This window comes from Maylandia zebra, linkage group LG17, assembly GCF_041146795.1.
Source record: "Maylandia zebra isolate NMK-2024a linkage group LG17, Mzebra_GT3a, whole genome shotgun sequence".
NCBI lineage: Eukaryota > Metazoa > Chordata > Actinopteri > Cichliformes > Cichlidae > Maylandia > Maylandia zebra.
The window spans coordinates 8526055-8545268 of NC_135183.1; the positions used below are offsets into that span (position 1 = coordinate 8526055).

Sequence of the window (19214 nt, forward strand, 5' to 3'; positions counted from 1 at the left end):
CTATTACAGCAGCACGGCTTCATAATGGAAGTCTGGGAGCTAACCTGACCTGTAGTCCAGACCTTTCACGAACTGAAAACATCTGATACATCACGAAACAAACAAACGAACAAACAAAACAAATGCCACGAAGAACATCCAGGACTTTTGAGCAGCTTGAACCCTCTATCAGACAAGATTAGGACAACATTCCTCTCACAGGAATCCAGCAGTCAGTCTCCTCCGTTTCCAGATGTTGTTAGAAGAACACGGCATCCTACACAGTGGGAAACATGGCCCCTTTCCCAACTTTTTTAACGTGTTGTTCAAAATGAAGAAATACTTTTTTTTAAAAAAAAGGATACATCTGATATGTCCTATATTTAATCTATTGTGATTAAAATATGGGTCTGTGACATTTGCAAATCAATTCTTTATTTACATTTGTTTACACAGCGTCCCTACTGTTGTTATCTGGATTTGTACATATCTGGCAGATACAGTCAATCAGAATGTTGGTGATTGACTGTCAAGAAGGAACTTGTGTTTAGCTTTGTTCTTTTCTTGTCTTGTTTGTCTCACTGATTCTTAGCTATTCCCAGACTCTTCGCCTCTATCTAGTGGGGGGTCTCACTTTCTGGCCGTTTCTCTCCCAGCTTGACATCCTCATCTCTCTCTTTTAATCTATAATATATGATGGATGCTATAAACATGTGTCAAGGATGAACACTGTGGAGCACAGTGGGTTAGCATAACATAACCCACTGCCTGTGTGGAAGCTAATGAAGGTAAAATGTTGTGATGACCATGAAGCTACAGACACAGGACTCAAAAGCACAACTTAGAGAGATAGAATTAAAAGTAAAAAAAATAAAAAATAAAATAAACACTTCACTTTAACAAAAAAGTTTGGTAATCACTCAGCCGCTGACAGGGACCAGGCCATGGCAGTACAGGGAATCTGGGAAGTCAAATTCCCTAAAAATGTACACTGGGAACTAGAGGCTGGAGCACACAATACAGTCTGGCACAGAAAGAGAGGTACAACCATATTAAATAAACTCTGGGAATGGCACAATGAGGCACAGATGACACTCATGATGGTGGAGATGACACAACACTGAAGTGCCTAAAACACGTGTATTAAAATAAAATAGGAAACCATGATGAATGACAGGAAAATAGAAAACATGACCCAAGGTGCAAGGCGAGACATCGTGTGTGCGTATCTGGCGTAAACAAGGTTAAACCTGAGGTGCTGTTGGACTGCCAGCCTGTCGTATTATCACCATATGGCAAAGCTCTCATCAACCGTGCCATCTGGCTGCTGGAGTACTCTGCTGCTCTGCTCATCAGCCAGGCCTTCCTTTCAGTTACAGCTGAAATTAAAAGTGCAGCTTCCTGAGAATATATCACTTTCCCTCAGAAAACCATATTTTGTGGTCCTAAATGAAGTTATATTCCAAAAGTGAAACTGCAGATAATTAATCATAGAAATTAGTTTTATGTGTTTATTTATTTATTTCTGTGATGTAAGATTGTGTGGTTATATTTATAACAAAGCAATAATTTGATCTAAAGTTAAACTTTCTTTGATGTAGCAATAAATGAACAAATAAATAAATAAATAAATAAAAAGCACCACTTAGTCACTGTACTTTTCATTAATCACAGTATTCTCTTATCCCAAAACAGGGGGCATGCAGTATAGTTGAAATTTTGCAGACTAGTTGTTTGGTTGCTGAAAAACTGAGTGAGACTCGGTACCTGCTCTTTGTGTGGGTGAAAGGAGAATTCAAAGAAAGATTAGGTTAGAGCATTGATGAACTAATGGTAGCACACACCAGAAGGTCAAGTAGGAGTATGATGCAACAGAGAGCATCCGGCTGTTAGAACTAATAATCGATCAAAACCTTCTTAGATGCACTATAAGCACCGAATTTCCCACAATTCCTGCCATGTTTTGATTTGTGGAAAACTGAATATTTTGACCATCACTATAAGCAAAGCTGAGTTTGCTCCATGCATATATTGCTTGAAGATTGTCCACCAGATTGGATGTGATACGAAATATGTGCTCTATGGAGAAATAAGTCCTCCAAACTGGTTGGCAAGTGGTTCCTTGGGTTTATGACAGTTCCTGGTGAAATCAGATGCAAAGAGGTTGCTGTGCAAAAAAACATCCTTACAGTTGCTTTGGCCATTAACAGGTTGCCATGGATGTCTGTAGTTTGCATGGAAGACACAGACTTGTCTGCAAACACTACCTTCAAAGTAAAAGTGTGCTTCAATGGCGCAGCAATGGCTCAACTTTTACTTTGAAGGCTAACAATTTCAGTTTTCTAGCTGTGTTGCATTTTCCACAGTTTCACTGTAACTTGGAAAACACATGTCAACTAGTCAGTTTCTTTCATGCATACTACAAGTGACACGTAGCAGTCTGCCAGCAACCAAAGCCAGGTGTTTGCAGGTAGGAAATATATGTTTTGCTTTAGTGCACAGTAGCTGCCAGGAGGGGGCACTGAGTGTCACTAGGCCTGAGAGATGGGGCTTTATTAAACTTACCCTACAGGGGCACATGTTCGAAATGACAGACAAGTCAACATCATATGTTTAGTGATCATATGACAACAAAACCTGAATACAATACATGCTGTACCATTCAGTTCACGTTTCACAATTGTCAGACTTCCTGCATCATCCATTTACTTAACCATAAAAAGCATTTCAAGAGAAGACATAATTCAACTGCATTTTAGTGTTATATTAATGTTTGAACAAGGGACCTTTGCCATGCAGACACACACACACACACACACACACACACACACACACACACACACACACACACACGCTGAAAATCCCAGATTCCCTCAGCTATTTTTCTAAGATTTTGTGAAAGCCTAAATTTGCTGTTTCCAACTCCAGGCCTCTCTCTACTTCTTTACATCCCCTCACCCTAGTCTCACCCTCCCCTTTCTGCATTCTTGAAATAAAAAGCAGAATATTGTCCAATTCCCATTATGACTGGGTGGAAGCAGTTTATTTCCCTGGTGGTATTGTCTAGTATATGTCAGCTGGAAAGAGGCGTCATCTGCAAAAGCTGTCAGTCTGACATCAGCTCCCTGAGTGACGCCTGTCACATCCCTGCTAGGCTCAGTCCGATAGTCAGCAAAGTGCTCAAAGAACTTGGCTGGGAACGACAGTAAACACAGGATTGTTGTAACGGTGCAGAGATTATATTGAGCTAAATTGAGATTATCCTAAAAATCGTACTTCGCCCCAGTCACAGCACTGACACTGCACGCTCTCTTTATTGCCCTGCCTCTCTGTCAATCCCTACCCTATTGTTTTTTTGCTATTGAAAAAAATATTTATGTTTATTTATCAAAGCCTTTTTCATATGTGATCCAAATTCTGCCTCTGCTAGTTCTTTTTTCAGATTGAATTATTTACCTTTAACAATTGCATGGTATTCATCTTTTGTCTTCTTCCTCCCTCCGAATCTCCAAGGAGCTTGGAGTCTACAGACAGTGTAATTTAGATCAATAGCTTGGAGCATCCACCCTGAGCCACAGCATGCTCCTCCACAGTCAGCTGTTGGAAGACAAGAGAAGATCAAACTAACAGAGCTAATAGATAATAGCAGAAGGTTTAGATGCATTATCTAAACACTGAAGAATGTGAGAGACTCTCTGAAGCTTTTCACGGTTATCTCTCCCTTTTGCCGGCCTGATCCTGTCAGTCCCGGTCCTCTCTTTAACGGTGATTCATGTCACTTCACGAGAACAGCAAGCTGGCTGAGACAGAGAGGTGGCTGTGAACACTGTGAACTGGGTAAATGTACAGCTTATAAGGTTGCAAGTGTTTTCATTAATTAGTGAGCAACATCCATTAGCATAAGTACACGTCTGAATGGAAACACAAAGACAGGAATAACAGACAGACCAATAGACAGTGACCAAGGAGACAGACAGTCAAACAAACACATGCAGTGAGACACTTAGACCCTCTCTGTGTGCCTGTGGCTGTCCAAGCAGTTGGAATAAATTGACTGGCTCATTAAGATTTATGTCCGCTATCCAAAACCATCTCATTTCCTCTATGCTTTACATTTATCAAAATGTCAGTTTGCTGTAATGTAGCCTGCTGCTTCATAATTCACTTCAATTCTGAACTGCCATTGGAAAGCTGTAATACACAGCAGTAAATGCGCTGAGGGCTCCAGTGCCTTTTGGACAAATGGTGTTAAGTATCACTGACGAAATTAGGATGGCATCAGAGATCCATGCAGGGCAGGCTGCATGTTAAGTGAAAGGCTTTCTTCTCTCCGTATTCTCAGCAGTGAGGACATGCTGTGTTCACTGTCTGGTCTCTGGCATACTAAATGGAATATTTCAGGGTTTACAGTAGCACGACTTTGCCACAATCAGCATTTTGCTCATTGTACAGAGCAGCAAAAGCTACAACTAGATCTTCCCCCCAGGCATCTGAACAGCGCCGCTGAAATGAGATGAATGTCTTTGGACAAAGTGTGCCAATTGGCAGAGAAAATAGAAGACAATGAACTGCGGTGATTGCTGTTGCATTTGCTTACTCAATTCCACTTTGTCTACAGCGATTTACTCGTTTTGTATGCTGCCTCCCAAGAGTCCCAGAGGAGCCAGAAAATGGAAAGAAACCTCTTACTGCACTCCCCTGCTGTATGATAGGTTTCTTACTACTGAATTTTTTTGTGCGGTAAAAATAAAGAATGCATCTTTAAAATAGAATTTAAAACAATTTAAAAAAAACCCTCATAGTTCATTGTTTAAAGGCAAATGTAAAAATGTAAATGACTGCCGTCTTGTTTGCCTTTGAAGACACTGGGAAGTGAAAGAGATTTGTGGCAGAAAAAAAGGAGAACAAATGGAGGACTCTTTCTAAATATTAATTTACTGTGGATGGTAAATATTGCTATAACTTCTTGCCTTTCACACTTACTATAGGACTGATTTGGTTCATTTAAATTTATGGTAAGCTAAAATGAATGTTTCAAAAGAAGACATACTTTGTCTAGAGAGACAAAGTATGTCTCTGACAAAGAATTCAAAAAAGAATAGGAATAGCATCTTTGGGGTATAAATGCCAACCTATGCTATAATTATCTACTACTCTGTGTCTACAAGGGACTATCTAGCACTTTGATCTTGATGTTGTTGCTGTCATGTTTTCTGTTTAGTAGGTTTTTAAAAAAACAGTTAAACACTTTTATGTTCCCCTCAGGATCTTAGTGATCTCTTAATTGAGGATTTTTGTAAACAAATGCAAGTTGTTGCCAGTGTGGTAAAGCGTTTTACCTTTAGACTGTACATTAAAATGGACATAGCCACTTTGACATCATCTATACGTTTGATACTTAATTCTCTCTGACAGCAAATGGGACGCCAATTTGTGCTATTGAAAAAGATACTGTATTTACTGGAAAAACTGAAGTATTTTGGTAAAACATCTTGATGCATTCTCAATCATCCAGGTAAGTAAATCTCCAAAAGTTGATTCTGTTCATCTGGACGTAGTGTTTTCAGTGCGAGAAACGTTTCGTCACTCATCGTTTCTCGCACTGAAAACACTACGTCCAGATGAACAGAATCATATTTTGATTAAAAAATAACACAAATTGTCATTCAAAACAGCCACAGCCATTAATTATATATACTATAACCAGATTATATAACCCTAATATAAATAGGTGGGTAATAACTTATAAAAATGTATCCCATGTTGTTTTCAAGACAAGATAACAAGAGAAAAGAACAGACCCAAAACATGTTGTATCTTGATATAACCAAGGCCGTTTATGCAATACTCAATTCATTTTGGATTTTTCATAGAGGGTACTGCATCTGCAATTTTGTTGTGCAACCTTGTGTAGAATAATGATAATTAAATTAATCTTGATCTTTTTCAAAGCCATTGATCTGTGAAATGGTTTGACACCATTGGTAAGACTGTGTGTCCTACCATTCTCATACACAAAGATGCAAATACATGAAATCAACAAATCTGAAACCCACTCATAGTCAAATTCTTGCCATGGATGTCTTGCTCCTTTTCTTTCTGTATGGTATGAAATTCCTCGTAACTGTGACTAAAACTAAGAATTGGTTTTGAGAATGTGTGTTAGCTTTGCAGTGAAGTTGTATTTTAAATGCTGGCACGGTTACGGTTCTCTTAAATTGAACCTTCTTTCTCTCAGCTTCCTATTAAACTTGCAGGCAAGGAGAAGAGGAATAAGGGAATCAAGACTGACAGAGAGTCAGAAAGAGATTCATTAATGGAAGTGAAGTGTTTCTATTATTGTTTTCTCTTAAACTACTTGTTTATCCTCAGCGTAAGTACTGGATGCAAGAGGAAGACAGGCTTCTGTCGATGGAACTAAGCTAGCTGTTTCCCATGTTCCTATCTCTGCGCTAAACTAAGCTAAGGTAGTTGTGTCCTGATCAAAGCTCCATTTTTGAAGCCCCTGAAAAGTTGGTTTCAGACTGGAAGTAAGTTTGGATACTATTTAACATTAATCACGATCTCAGTTAAACTTAAGAGCATTATGTAGCCACTTATTTGTTTAGCATTGAATACTCACTTAAATGTTTGTGTAATCACAAACTGTGTTATAAAAGATAGAGACACTGATCACTTATTGGTTTGTGAATTTTAATACTGTTTTCCTCGATTTGGCTATTTTTGGCTATTTTAGTCAGTCCTGCATTTTTTAGGAGGTAGGGATATATTTGGAGAAGCTGGAACGTTTACTCATCAGCTAACATTAGCTAGCTTCATTAGCAAGGTGCCTCTTTAGGCTACAGTAGGAGCAGAACACACAGGCGACTTAGTGCTAACGTATTAATAAAGTAATACTAGCATAACCAAACTGAATTACAATACATTTAACCATAGCACTGTAACATGAGATAGCTAACAGCTGGTGTGTACTTTTAATCCACTTTTGGTTCGTATAAAAAATACTGATGAGATTTATTTACGTACATTTATTTATTTATTTATTTTTGCTTATTTCCATTGCAAAATTGAGCATTTTAGCACAGGAAATAAATAGGAGCAACTAGCTTTGAGGAACTATCCTCAAGTTGCCTCTAGACTACCTGCAGTTTTTGTGACTTCCATGTTAGATTTATCTTTCAGATTTTAATTTTAATTTGATTTAATTTGATTGTTAGTAGTGGGAAAACTGTCGTTGGACCTTTGATTCATAGCTAAAGCACAATACTAAAGACAATTTAGGATAAGTCTAATATATCTCTGTAACATTGCCAATATAGAAAAAAATGAAGTCACTGATGCAAACTTTGAATGCAGCGTACTCCCTTGTTGAAACCTGAAACTGATACCCACAGTTTGATCTATTCAGCAAGTTGATCGCTGACAGTTATTTTAGATTGGAGAAACTACTTGGTTTATGATAGTAGTGGTTAAAAACCTCAAACTGATTTGGGGAGCAGGCTTCAGATTTTTTGTAAGGTTTCTTCTTTCTAACTCCCAGCCACCAATTTTCCAGCATTTACCAGCCTTTTGCGTAGCTCTACCTCAGACCCCTAAACACACAATGAGGAGTTGGAATTCTGTAATTTGAACTGTCTTTCTATCTAGAAGAAAACACCTCTCATAATTAATGACTTGGCTTATATCTCTCCTTTTGTTGTAGCTCATTCTGTCAGCAGAAGCTCGTTTCCTAACCAACACATTGGAGGACCCAAAGATAAATCCACCTATCAGACCTACTGGTGTTGGGTCTGTCATTAATTATGTCCTGGTATCATTTTGTAGCATCATCATTTCTCGTACTCTGTCCTCCTCCCTCTCAGCATACAGAAATGTGCTCTATAATGAAAGAGGGTGACCTCAGTGACCTGCTTCTTGTTTTGAAACAGAGATTAAAAAATATCCCACTGATGCAGCAATCTTTCCGTGGCGCTTTTTGTTTTGATAGATTGAACACAATCCCTTCCTATAGGTGTTTTGCTGGGAAAAAACACTGACTATTTTCTTTACAGATGTTTGTCCTTGTTAAAAATGTTTTATGGATGTTCTTCTTCAAGTGCGTTGGAGGTAATAAACTTCAGGAAAAAAAAAATCTAAGATCCTCAGCAGGAGATGCATAATGGGATTTCTGCGTTGGCCGGGGATGTTGCTCTTCTCTGAAATGTACCATGGCACCGACATGACAACTTTTCTCCCGCTCCTCTCTCCCTCTGTGTTGCAGGTGTGAGTTCATCCTCTGGTGGTCAACTTCTCGTTTCCCTGGGCAGTCTGCTTGATGACCAGCACTGGCACCATGTAAAGCTGGAGCGGCTCAGCACTCACCTAAACCTGACCGTAGATAAAAATACACTGCAGGTTCAAATACCGGCTGATCTCAGCCACTGGCACATTCACACGGTGAGAGGAAACACACAGACACACACACACACATTCTGAAGCAAACGTGTCAAAAGCGCATCCACTCCTGCAGAAATATTCATTTGTTCAGCAGCGTGAGTGAGTTAGAGTGAGAATAAATCAGACAGGACGTTCAAGTCATATTAGTTCTTCTAGTGAATGAAAAGGCAGAAGGTGGGCAGCTTTCTGTGCCAACCAGCTTGAGAGGGTTATTCAAAGGGGCTATTCAGTGCATAATTTAACTGTGTGAGTGTACTGAGGCAATGAAGAGGTGTTTTTGAGCTTATTTTTCTGCGTTAAAAGGCAGCGTACTCTGTGAATGAACCTCTTACAACAACCTTGATGTCATTCAGAGGAAGAAGGTAATATTATTATAGCGTGTTTTGAAATTACTGTGCAGCTGACGGTGGCAGCTGTCCAGAGCCACGGACTGCAGAAACCCATCCTGTCCAACAGGAACTTTCATGGCTGCCTTGAGAACCTGCTGTACAGCGACATCAACCTGATAGACCTGGCCAAACACGGCAGTTCACAGGTCGCGATAGTGGTGAGTCATTATATTTCAGCATTTTATGAATTAATTTTACCACAAGCACTAAAAGTAATAGTGTGGTACAATTTTGCCTACTAATTGCTTGTCACTCATGATGCCGAACTAGAGCTGTAATGTTATTAATTTAAGTTTTGCATGTTTATATTAATAATTCTGAGGACAGCTCTTTGCATACACGCAGTTTCAAAAAGTTTAGTAGAAAAAAAGCAAAAGTTTTTGTGGAGTCTAGGTTTGAGAATGACTGCTATATGTCACCGTGTAGTAACTCCTTTCTTTTACACAAAGCTTTCATTGTTAAATATGTAAAAAAAACAACAAAAAAAACATGGCCTCATCTTAGTGTGCGTAAAGGAGAAAAGCTGAGTCCAAGTCCAAAGCCAGCTCAAAGACATCTGTTCTTTCAGTACAATATTCATTGTTGTGTTGGGGTTCACTTTCCAGTTCATCTTCATGCATCTCTGCTTGTGTAGGGTGTATGGCACATTCATCTGTCGTTTAGCAGCAAGTGCCTTGACTGCCTCCACAATCCATTTGTAATATCTGTAAAGTATTCTAAATATTTTATTTCAGCTTTTTGTTTTGTTTTGCAAGAACTGCAATGTTGAGTCCTATATGACATTTCAAACCTACGAGAAAAGAAGAGATTTTTGAGCATACGTTGAAATTGCTTCATTTTTGTGTACTAAGTTGTATTTTCAAAATGCATCTTCAGGAATCACTTCTTTTCTAATAGGTTTGTAATGTCATGAAGGACTCAGCATTGCAGTTCTTGCAAAAACTAAACATTCAATATTAGTCCTGAGTCCAATGACTCCACCATCTAGTCGAAGCCTTTCTGTGTGGAGTTTACACGTTCTCCACATGACACTGTCGATTCTCTCCAGATACTCTGGCTTCTTCCCACAATCCAAAGACATGCATTTAGTGGGATTCGATTATTAGTGATAGTAAATTTCGAACAGGTGTGAATGTGGTTGTCCATCTTTCTGTGTTAGCCCTGCATCATATTGGTGACCTGTCCAGGGTGTACCCAGCCTTCCACCCTGTGGTGCCCAGGATAGGCTCTAGCCGTCCCCTATGACCCTGAGGATAAGCAAAAGTGAATGGATGGATAATTATTGTTGTATTGTTTTACACTTTCTTCTTACTCTAAATTGTGTTTGGTGATGATCCACTTTGTGTGTTATTTGTAAGAATGCGTTAACATCTATCATTATTGCATCTCTAGTGAATAATTTACTGGGCCATTGCATCGATTGAACCAATGTGCAGAAGTTAAATGTACTTCATTAATTCACATAATTCACTTATCAGCTACACATTAGCAGTCAGCACTGGTTAGCTATTGGAATGGCTGCTGTGCTTTGCATGTACTGTTTTTGCAGCTAGTAATGGTCTTTATGTAGATTTTATGTGCACGCTCCCTGCCATTCTATGTTTTCTATTGGTCATGCAAATGTCACACCATGTCACCAGCGAGTGCTCACCAACCAGGAAAATAATAAATTTCAGAGCACAGCGGTGCCATTGAAGCGTTGTATGTGAAGGGCACTTTAGCAAGGTAATCGGGCAAATTTAAGAGTTTATGTTTGATTTGTTTTTGGGAAGTTTTAAAAAGTTTTTACAAAAGTCAGCCACAGCCCTATATCTAGGGTTTAATATGGATATGAGGGGTAGCATCACTGCATCAGAGTTTTTTTTTCCACCACTCTGATTATTTATAGGTCAGTCTGGCTGATCCTATTTTCATCCACCAGTAGACTGCACCTCTAGAAAATTAGGGGAAAAAAATCCATGCACATCATCTCCACCTTGTTGAGCTGTTACAGAGCCAAAAAATGTGACATAGACATCTTCCACATATCGCTGGTCTTCCATGTGTTATTCATAGAAGATTTATTCATCAGTTGTTTGTCCTATGTAAGACGTGGATGTGATCGTATATTATTGTCAGTGATCGTGGTCATTGGACCTAACACAGGTGATTAAAGATGGGAAGGTATGCTTGAAACATCACAAAGTACTAAATGCATTAAATAAAGAAATTGGAGTTCTGCAGTGTGCCAATCGTTCATTTTTTTCCCTTTGAAAATCAAACATTAGCTGCAAGTTCAAAGCAACTTTCAGTTTATGTATTTGTAGCTTAAGAACAAGTGACATTTTTATAGTAAATAAAAAGTCTTCTGTAAAAAAAATCATTTAATAGAAAAATGGTGTTTTATTATAGTGATGATAGCATTTTCTAGTAAAGCTGTGTTATCCTTCTGTCAAGGCTGTCAATTTATTATGATAGTAATTAATTATTTAGCATTTATCATTCTTCTGTTAGAGTACTTCCGTGATGAAAGTTTGAACAAGCTGTGAACTTTTATTCCCTACGACAGACTTTTAGTGACTTTTCCCCCAGCCTTCCTCTTTGCCTTTTCTGCATCGTGGTAATTATTATGCTAATGGTCACTGTCATGATTACTATTGTTATCATCATTATTTTCATCATTTGCATCATCATCCTCCCTATTTTTACACCCATCATCATCATCATCATCAGCGTCATTAGCATCATCATAATCTCCTTCATTATCATCACCAGTGTCATCACATCTACATTCTGATGTTACAAAGCCCAAAGCAAAAGAGCTGCATGAGACAAGTGGCAGTTAAAAAAAAGAAGAAGAAAACTTGAACCATACTAGCTTATACGTGGTAAATTTCATCATGGAATATTTGGACACACTGCTGTTTATAAAACTATATTTCTCATGTTGTATTATTTCAGTTTCCCGATGTAATTAAGAAATTTGATTATGTGGCAGTGTGTGCAAAGCCTTTCTGACTCTGATGTTTCAGGTTTCCAAAGAAAGCCTTCAGCGTTTTAGCTGTTCAGCTGATATCAATATAGAAATACAGGTGTCCTTTTTCAGAGAGGTGCTGATGAGACCTCTGTGACACCCAGTCAAACCAAGTCAGCCTCTGCAGTCGATGAATATTCATGTTTTATCTCTTTCACAATCATTTCTTTCTCTCTCTCTTCCCTCCTCCTGTTCTCAGGGCAATGTGACCTTTTCTTGTGCTGAGCCAGTTTCAGTGGCTGTGACGTTCACTGACTCCCACAGCTTCCTCCAGTTGCCTGGCCTTACATCATGGTCAACAGGGCTAGTGTCTGTGATGCTGCAGTTCAGGACGTGGAACAAGGGAGGTCTGCTCTTGACCTTTGGTCTCCCGCAGCAGGATGGTACAGTGTTCCTATACCTGAGCCAGGCGAGGCTTCGACTACAGATCAGTAAAGCAGGCAGATCCTCTCTGGACCTCAGCGCAGGTGGGTTCAGTCACGATCTGCATGTTTCTCTATTCATTTGCGTATACCGGTACATTAGAGTATGCTTAATGGTCACTTCATTAGGTACATCAGTTCAACGACACAACTATCTACTCAGCTAATCACTAATGATTGTAGCATGGTTGTTGGTGCAAGACCAGCAAAACATGCATGATTTTCCCACATCTCTAAAGTTTACAGAGAAACGTCTGAAAAAGATATCCAGTGAGCAGCACTTCTCTGGCAGAAAATGCTTTGTTGATGCCAGAAGTCAGAGGAGAACTCTGTGGATAGACTGCTTCGAGCTGACAAGAGCAGTAACTCATATACCCACTCATTACAAATGGGCAACAGCAGCAGAAGACCACACTGGCTGCTAACCTGTGACCTAAAAACAGGAAACCGAGGTTACAATCAGCACAGACTCACCAAAATAGGACAGAGAAGTTAAAATATTTGCGAATCTGATGAGTTTCTGTTTTTGCTGTAACATTAAGAGGAAGGAACAGATTTTAGTGTAAACCACATGAAAGCATGGATCCATCCTGCCTTGTATCAGTGTTTCAGACTGCTGCTGCATTGGTTTGGGGGATATTTTCTTGGCAAATTTAAGGCAGCTTTCAACACCATGGTCTACTTGAGTTTTGTTGGCCATGACCACCCTTTACGACCACAGTCATGTCAAACTGGTTTCTTGAATGAGACGGTGATTTCAGTATAATCAAATGGCTTTCACAGTCACCAGATCTCAATCCAATAAAGCACCTTGGATGTGAAGTTGACAAATTTTCAGCAACTCTGATGCTGTTATGTCAATATGGACCAAAATTTCTAGGGAAAGTTTTGAACCTTTTTGAATTTGTGGCGCAAAGAATTAAGTTCTGAGAAACAAAGGAGGTCCAACCCAGTGCGGGCAAAGTGCACCTAACAAAGTGGCCAACAAGTGTATGCAAGTAAAAAATGGAAATGGAGTAATTTATATTTTTCTTATACTTGAAATTAAAATTAAACCAAGGTCACATCCTGATTTGAACTCAATCACACCCTGTTCTGGATTTTGTATGTGTGTATTTGTGTCTCAGGCTCAGGTCTGAATGACGGTCAGTGGCATTATGTGGAGCTGAGCTTCAAAAATGATCATCTAAGCATCACAGTGGACAAAGATGAAGGAGCCACCGCTCACATCAGCATCTCGGTTCCTCTCACCTCAGATAGTCAACTCTTCTTTGGTGGTAAGAATACCTGCATCATGTACTACTTTTATATAGAGAGATTTTGGGGGGGATTTTCAGCGTTTCTAAAAGCTCTCTATGGTCAAAGTCAACAGATTATACATACTGTAAGCATGTGCAAGGGCTTTGCTGCCAGAGAAACTGCTGACATCGACAGACGGGGGTAGTTAAAATTCATGCAGGTACTCTGGTAATAATTATCATCTCCAGATCTCCTCTGGAGGTTTAGTGCCACCCAGAGAGGGACAAAGTCATAAAGCTGCTCGGTGGCTCTCACTCCCCACCCCCTCTTCTTTCATCTTTCTTCTGGCTGCTCCACCCATCTTTCTTCTTTTTTTTCCTCCTTTTTTGTCCTTACTGTATCCACTATTTTCTCTCTGTCATTCTGTCTCTCTAAATCACCGGTGTTTTTATTTTAAAATTGAGGTTTTCTTCTTTTCATTTCCCTCCCACCTGTTACTGTAGCACATGTATACTTTCTCTCTTCCACCCCTACACATGTAAACACATGGAGCTAAAGACAAACTTGTTAAGAGATCAGCTGCAAAATTACATCCACCTGCCTAATATTGCGCAGGTCACTTCCATGCCACAACAGATTTTGTTAACACAATTTTGTTAATGTACAGGATATCTTTTGAAATGTTTTGTTTTTAAACTTTTTTTACATGCATTATCCTTTCACACACCTTTGCCTGCAGCATAAATGTTTATATACTGCTTGTGAATGGTATCACAACATTAAAGAAGTGCTCCAGTTTTTCTAAGAGACAGCAGCCTTAGTATAATGAGCAAAGGATGGCAGTGAGTTGAGCTGTAGTTACATTCTTAACCTAATTTCAGGTGAAACTCAATTGTTATGACATTGTGATCAACACTAAACTTCCTGCTGCGTCATCTTGACTGCCATAAGCAAAACAGATCCAACAAAGTCTTCTTCTGAGTTTCTAAAATTTAAGGTGACAACGACCAGTGACTCATCTTTCCCCCCTTCCTGTGGTAAGAAGTGCCAAACTGTGTGTCTGACTGACTGTAATTAGAGCAATGCAGAGCCGCGAGCAGCAATGCTGTGTTGGGTCACCGAATGCTGCCATCCAGGATCAACCTGAAGCACGAATCACTGATGGATAAAACATGGGGCTCATTCACAGGATTGGGCAGAGAGGATTTATCTGACAGCCACCTCTGGACTGCTTGTGCTGAGGGCTTAAATCAGAGTTCATACACAGAATCCAAAGTCTGTGCAAAGGCTGATCAAAGAGCAAGTTAAGGGAGTGGTAAGCAAAAACATATACTGCCTAAGTAGATATTAGACCATGATGATATTGTGAGTTGCTTTTTCAAATGAATGAATAAGATGAACATGGACTGGGACAGTAGGTGGGGTGGAGGGCCTTTGTTGGTCAGCTACTCTTTTGTGCATGAGGTGATCAGAAAAAGAAAGCTTACTGAACCTTTGTGTTAGTGCAACCAGCAGGTCATAGGTTGACAAAACATCTCAACATCTAAGTATTTGTGTTCTGAAAAGGCTGAATACTTTTGATTTTAGCTCTCCTGTAGGTTTTCTCTGCTGCATTGGGGTTTCAACAAATTTTGTAAAAACTTTGATTGCCTGGATATATAAATGTGTCACATTTCTATCTGTTCAACATTTGTGCTTTCATGTGAAAAACTGAAAGCACAAAATGTGCTCACAGGATGCTATGGAGTCTTCTGAAAAACTACGTACACCCTTATTGCTTCTATAGGAATTAAAAGGGGAAGTGGAAACCAGGTGCTGCTAATCAGTTCAGCTGGTCATTAGCAAGTGTAAACTCTATCAGAGCAGAAGACCTGGCAGTTTGCTGATCTGTAGTACAACAGTATGGTAACACGGTAACACAATCTTTCCAGGAAGATACTACAGACCTCAGTCAGCATGTCAGATGTTAAAGTTCATAACAGTTCAATTACGAAAACCCGAAAGTAAGCATAGCTTGTTTCGAAGGCTTGGAACAATGTCTGCAGGCAGGCAAGACCAAAATCAAGATGTTTGACCATAATGCACAGCAATACATTTGGTAAAAACCAAACACATTATATCAGCACAAACACCTCATACTAATGGTCAAGCACAGTGGTGGAAGTTTGATGATTTGGGCTTATTTTGTAAAAACGGGACTTGGGCCCCTTGAAGTCACTGAGATGTCCATTAAGTTTGGCTGATCTGGGTTGTGCAACAGTACAATGACCAGCAGTTATACTGCTGAACGTATTTCTTAAAGCTCGTGAATCTTGACATGTACTTAGTTTATCACAGAGTAGAGTTCTGTGAAAACGTAATCACAAATATTTGAAACCCATACCATTTCCAAACAATCTGTTAGTCTTTATAAAACCTAAAGGTGCAGTCTTCAGAGGTGTGATCATTCTACAACTTTGAAGAGTGTAAAATGACTTGAGAGTGTTTATTTAAGCTTATGAATGATGATGAATAATAAAACATAATATAAAAGTTTTTAATAATATTCAGAAGGAGCTGCTTTTTAGATGACAGCTGCAGTTGCAGTGCCTGTTTGTCCCAGCTGACTTTGTTTGCATTCATTCGCAGCTAGTCCCTGTAGTTCACTGCTAGGTTCTGTATTCTAAAAGAGTCAGGGGTACAAAGTCGACCTAACTGCAGTCACGACCTATCACCCATTGAAAATCTTTTGGAGCATCATGACAAAAAAAATACAGCAAAGGAAGCACTGAGCTCTTAAACAGCTGACAGCCCAACAGGAATGAGAAAATATTTTGCTTTTAAAACCGCGGAGGTTAGTCTCCTCAGTTCTTGCTTACAGGGTGTTGCTCAAAACAGAAGTGATGTAGTACGATGCAAAACAACCTCCTGTTCCAAAACAAAAAAACAAGGGATATTAAAAACATACCCCAAACTGTTTCTTTGTTTCCACAATGCTAATGTTTGTTTTTGTGAGCTGGATTTTATAAGACGTCTGTGGGGGTTTTCTGAATGTCTTATAACGTGCAATTTTTAAAAAAATCAAAAATGTGAATTAAGATTTTTTTGGGGGTGTATTTTTGCACCTAATTAAGATGTGAAGAGATAATTCTCAGGAAGGATGGAAATAAATATTGTTGAGAAAAACTTTGGAGAAAATCTATCTCTGAATTTTTGTATCGACATCATGTGGAATCATTTGGATAATTTAAAAGTCCAACCATTAGATTTTTTTCCCTTCTCAGGTTGTCCCACTGGGGAGAGCGCTCAAAAGTGCAAGAACCCCTTCAACACATTTCAAGGATGTATGCGTCTCTTGAATCTGGATGACCAAACTGTTGACCTGATCAAAGTGCAGCAAAGGCTGCTGGGAAACTACAGCCACTTGCAGATTGACATGTGTGGCATCATTGACAGGTAAGTCCCTATAAGTGCCACCTTTCAAATGTGGTGCCAGGCTGAATGTAGACATAGTGAAGTGACTTTTATTTGTTAGTAATTACAACTGACATACAAATGACAATACAAGAATAACACCTAATATTAATTATAACCAGTGTTGGGTAAGTTACTTTAAATTAGTAACTTAGTTACATTACTATTTACTTCTATCAAAAGTAACTCAGTTACTTAAAGTTACTCGTTACTTTCAAAGTAAGTAGTTACTAGGGAAAGTAACTTTGGTTTTACTCAGAATTCTCTTATTAATGTGTTGCTTCCCTAACTGCAATACCAGCAAGGATGGCAGTCTTCTAGCTTGCTTACATGTTAGCACTATCCTGCCACAAGTGCACTATGCCACCTACCAACAGAAAGGAAAAAATAATGTGCAGAAATCCCACGCCTGGACTGTCATTAACCGCCGCCATGATTCTAGCCTACGTCACAGCGTCACGTGCACTTTTTACATCCAACACGGAAACTGCAGTCGTGGTGCTTTCGATTATACTCGGAAATTCTGCCTTCTGAGTAGGAAGATGTGGGAAATTCCAGACTGCAGATGAGCTGCATACAGGGCTGGACTGGGACAAAAAATCGGTCCTGGGCATTTTGGCTAGGAAATTATAGGAAAAATCATAAAGCCTTTGAATGAAAAAAAAACGCTGTTGTGACAGTGATGTATATCTATCTATCTAATAAACTTAAACCTATACCACCCTCCCTATTCTGGTATTCTAAACAGTACTTAGCCAAAACCCCCAAACTGCATGCTTGAGTTAACCTCCTGAACTATCTACAACACATGAGAATAAGAAAGAAAAGTATTTCTTTGTGCCCCCCTTTTCCCTTTTCCCTGTTAATGCCCTACCTGCCCCCCTGGCAAAACTTTGCTAGACTCTGTACAGTTACCAGCTGTCAGTCTAAAAAAGGATCCTGGTATTATTTGTCTCTCAGAAACAGTTCAGGGTGGCTGTAGCTCAGGAGGTAGAGCAGGAAGGTTGGAAGTTCGATCCCAGGCTCCTCCAGTCTGCATGCCAAGTATCCTTGGGCAAGATACTAACCCCAAGTTGCTCTCCGATGCATCCATCGGAGTATAAATGTGTGTGAGTATATAGTATAGTGCACAATATAGAGGTAGTGCTTGTCAGAATGGGTGTGGCTGGGTGAATGTGGCGTGTTGTATAGAGCGCTTTGAGTACTCCAGAAGAGCAGAAAAGTGCTATATAAGAATCAGTCCATTTACCATAACTTCCCTTCAACTCCTTCATGTCACGTAAAAGGTGAACCTGTTTCTCCATCACCTGTTCAGCTCTAATGATTCAGTAAGGACATCTCCTGGTTTCATCTTCATGTTTCCCTCTCATCACATATCCAAATTGATAATATGACCAGCAGCTTTTACACCTGTGGCTTCAGCAAACATCAGCTGATACTAGAAAGTAATATTAAATAAATCAAGCTCAAAGGTGCTGCTGTTGGCGCAAAGTGGGCGATAAACAAACAAGAGAGACGGGACTTGCGACAGAAAAGCCGGTCAGCTGATCATTGATCAGTTTCATGATTGAAGAAGCAACAGAAGAGGGAGGGGGAGAGAATGAGAGAAGAAGAGGCAGCTGTGCAGCGTAAAGACAGAATAAATCCAGCTTTGTGTATTTTTTTTTTCATTGTAGCCAAAGTATGGGACAAACTGTAAACGCGTAATATTTTCTCTGAATACATTTTTTAGGGGACGGTTGGCAACTCTAATAACTAACCTTATGGATAAAATAAAGTTCACTATCAGTAACATCATAGCACCCCCCCCCCCCCTAGCAGTATATAAACTCCGTCATGCTAGCTTGTATGCAGTATGAGTTATTATAACTGACTGTAAAATGTTAGCACAATGAAAATAAACTGCACCTAAACTTGGTTTATATCTGACCCACATAGACTGCAGGTCATAACTTCTTACCTGAAGTTCACCTTACACTTGGACCGGCGGCCGCCTCGCGTCGCTTCTCCTCCTACCTCACCTTTCCCTCATCCACCTGCTGGCCTCCACCGCTTGCTAATGTTACTGAATCTGTGGAAGCTCCGTGATAGCCACCCACCGCCAAACAATTGAGTTATTTTTACACATCTGCCAGCATCTGGTCAATCCACCACCTTTCATTGTTTATACCGTTATGGAAAAAAAAAAGAAAAGAAAAAATGAAAAATCTCCATTGGCTCACTGAGTCCAGCTATGGCTGCATATGTGTTTAGTAGTAATTTGTTTTTTGTAGAGGGCTAGCA

At 39.5% G+C, this 19214-nt stretch overlaps 1 protein-coding gene across 2 annotated transcripts in view; it reads left to right on the forward strand.

Annotated features, from left to right (window-relative positions):
- The window catches only part of LOC101467313 (contactin-associated protein-like 4), a 106456-nt gene that overhangs the window by 47072 nt on the left and 40170 nt on the right, over window positions 1-19214 (forward strand). For both annotated transcript variants that reach the window (XM_004562100.3, XM_076875849.1), the window contains exons 6-10: window positions 8240-8415; window positions 8816-8962; window positions 12017-12284; window positions 13367-13516; window positions 16742-16913. In XM_004562100.3, coding sequence (XP_004562157.3) covers window positions 8240-8415; window positions 8816-8962; window positions 12017-12284; window positions 13367-13516; window positions 16742-16913 — 913 coding nt within the window. The remainder of the gene's footprint in view (window positions 1-8239; window positions 8416-8815; window positions 8963-12016; window positions 12285-13366; window positions 13517-16741; window positions 16914-19214) is intronic.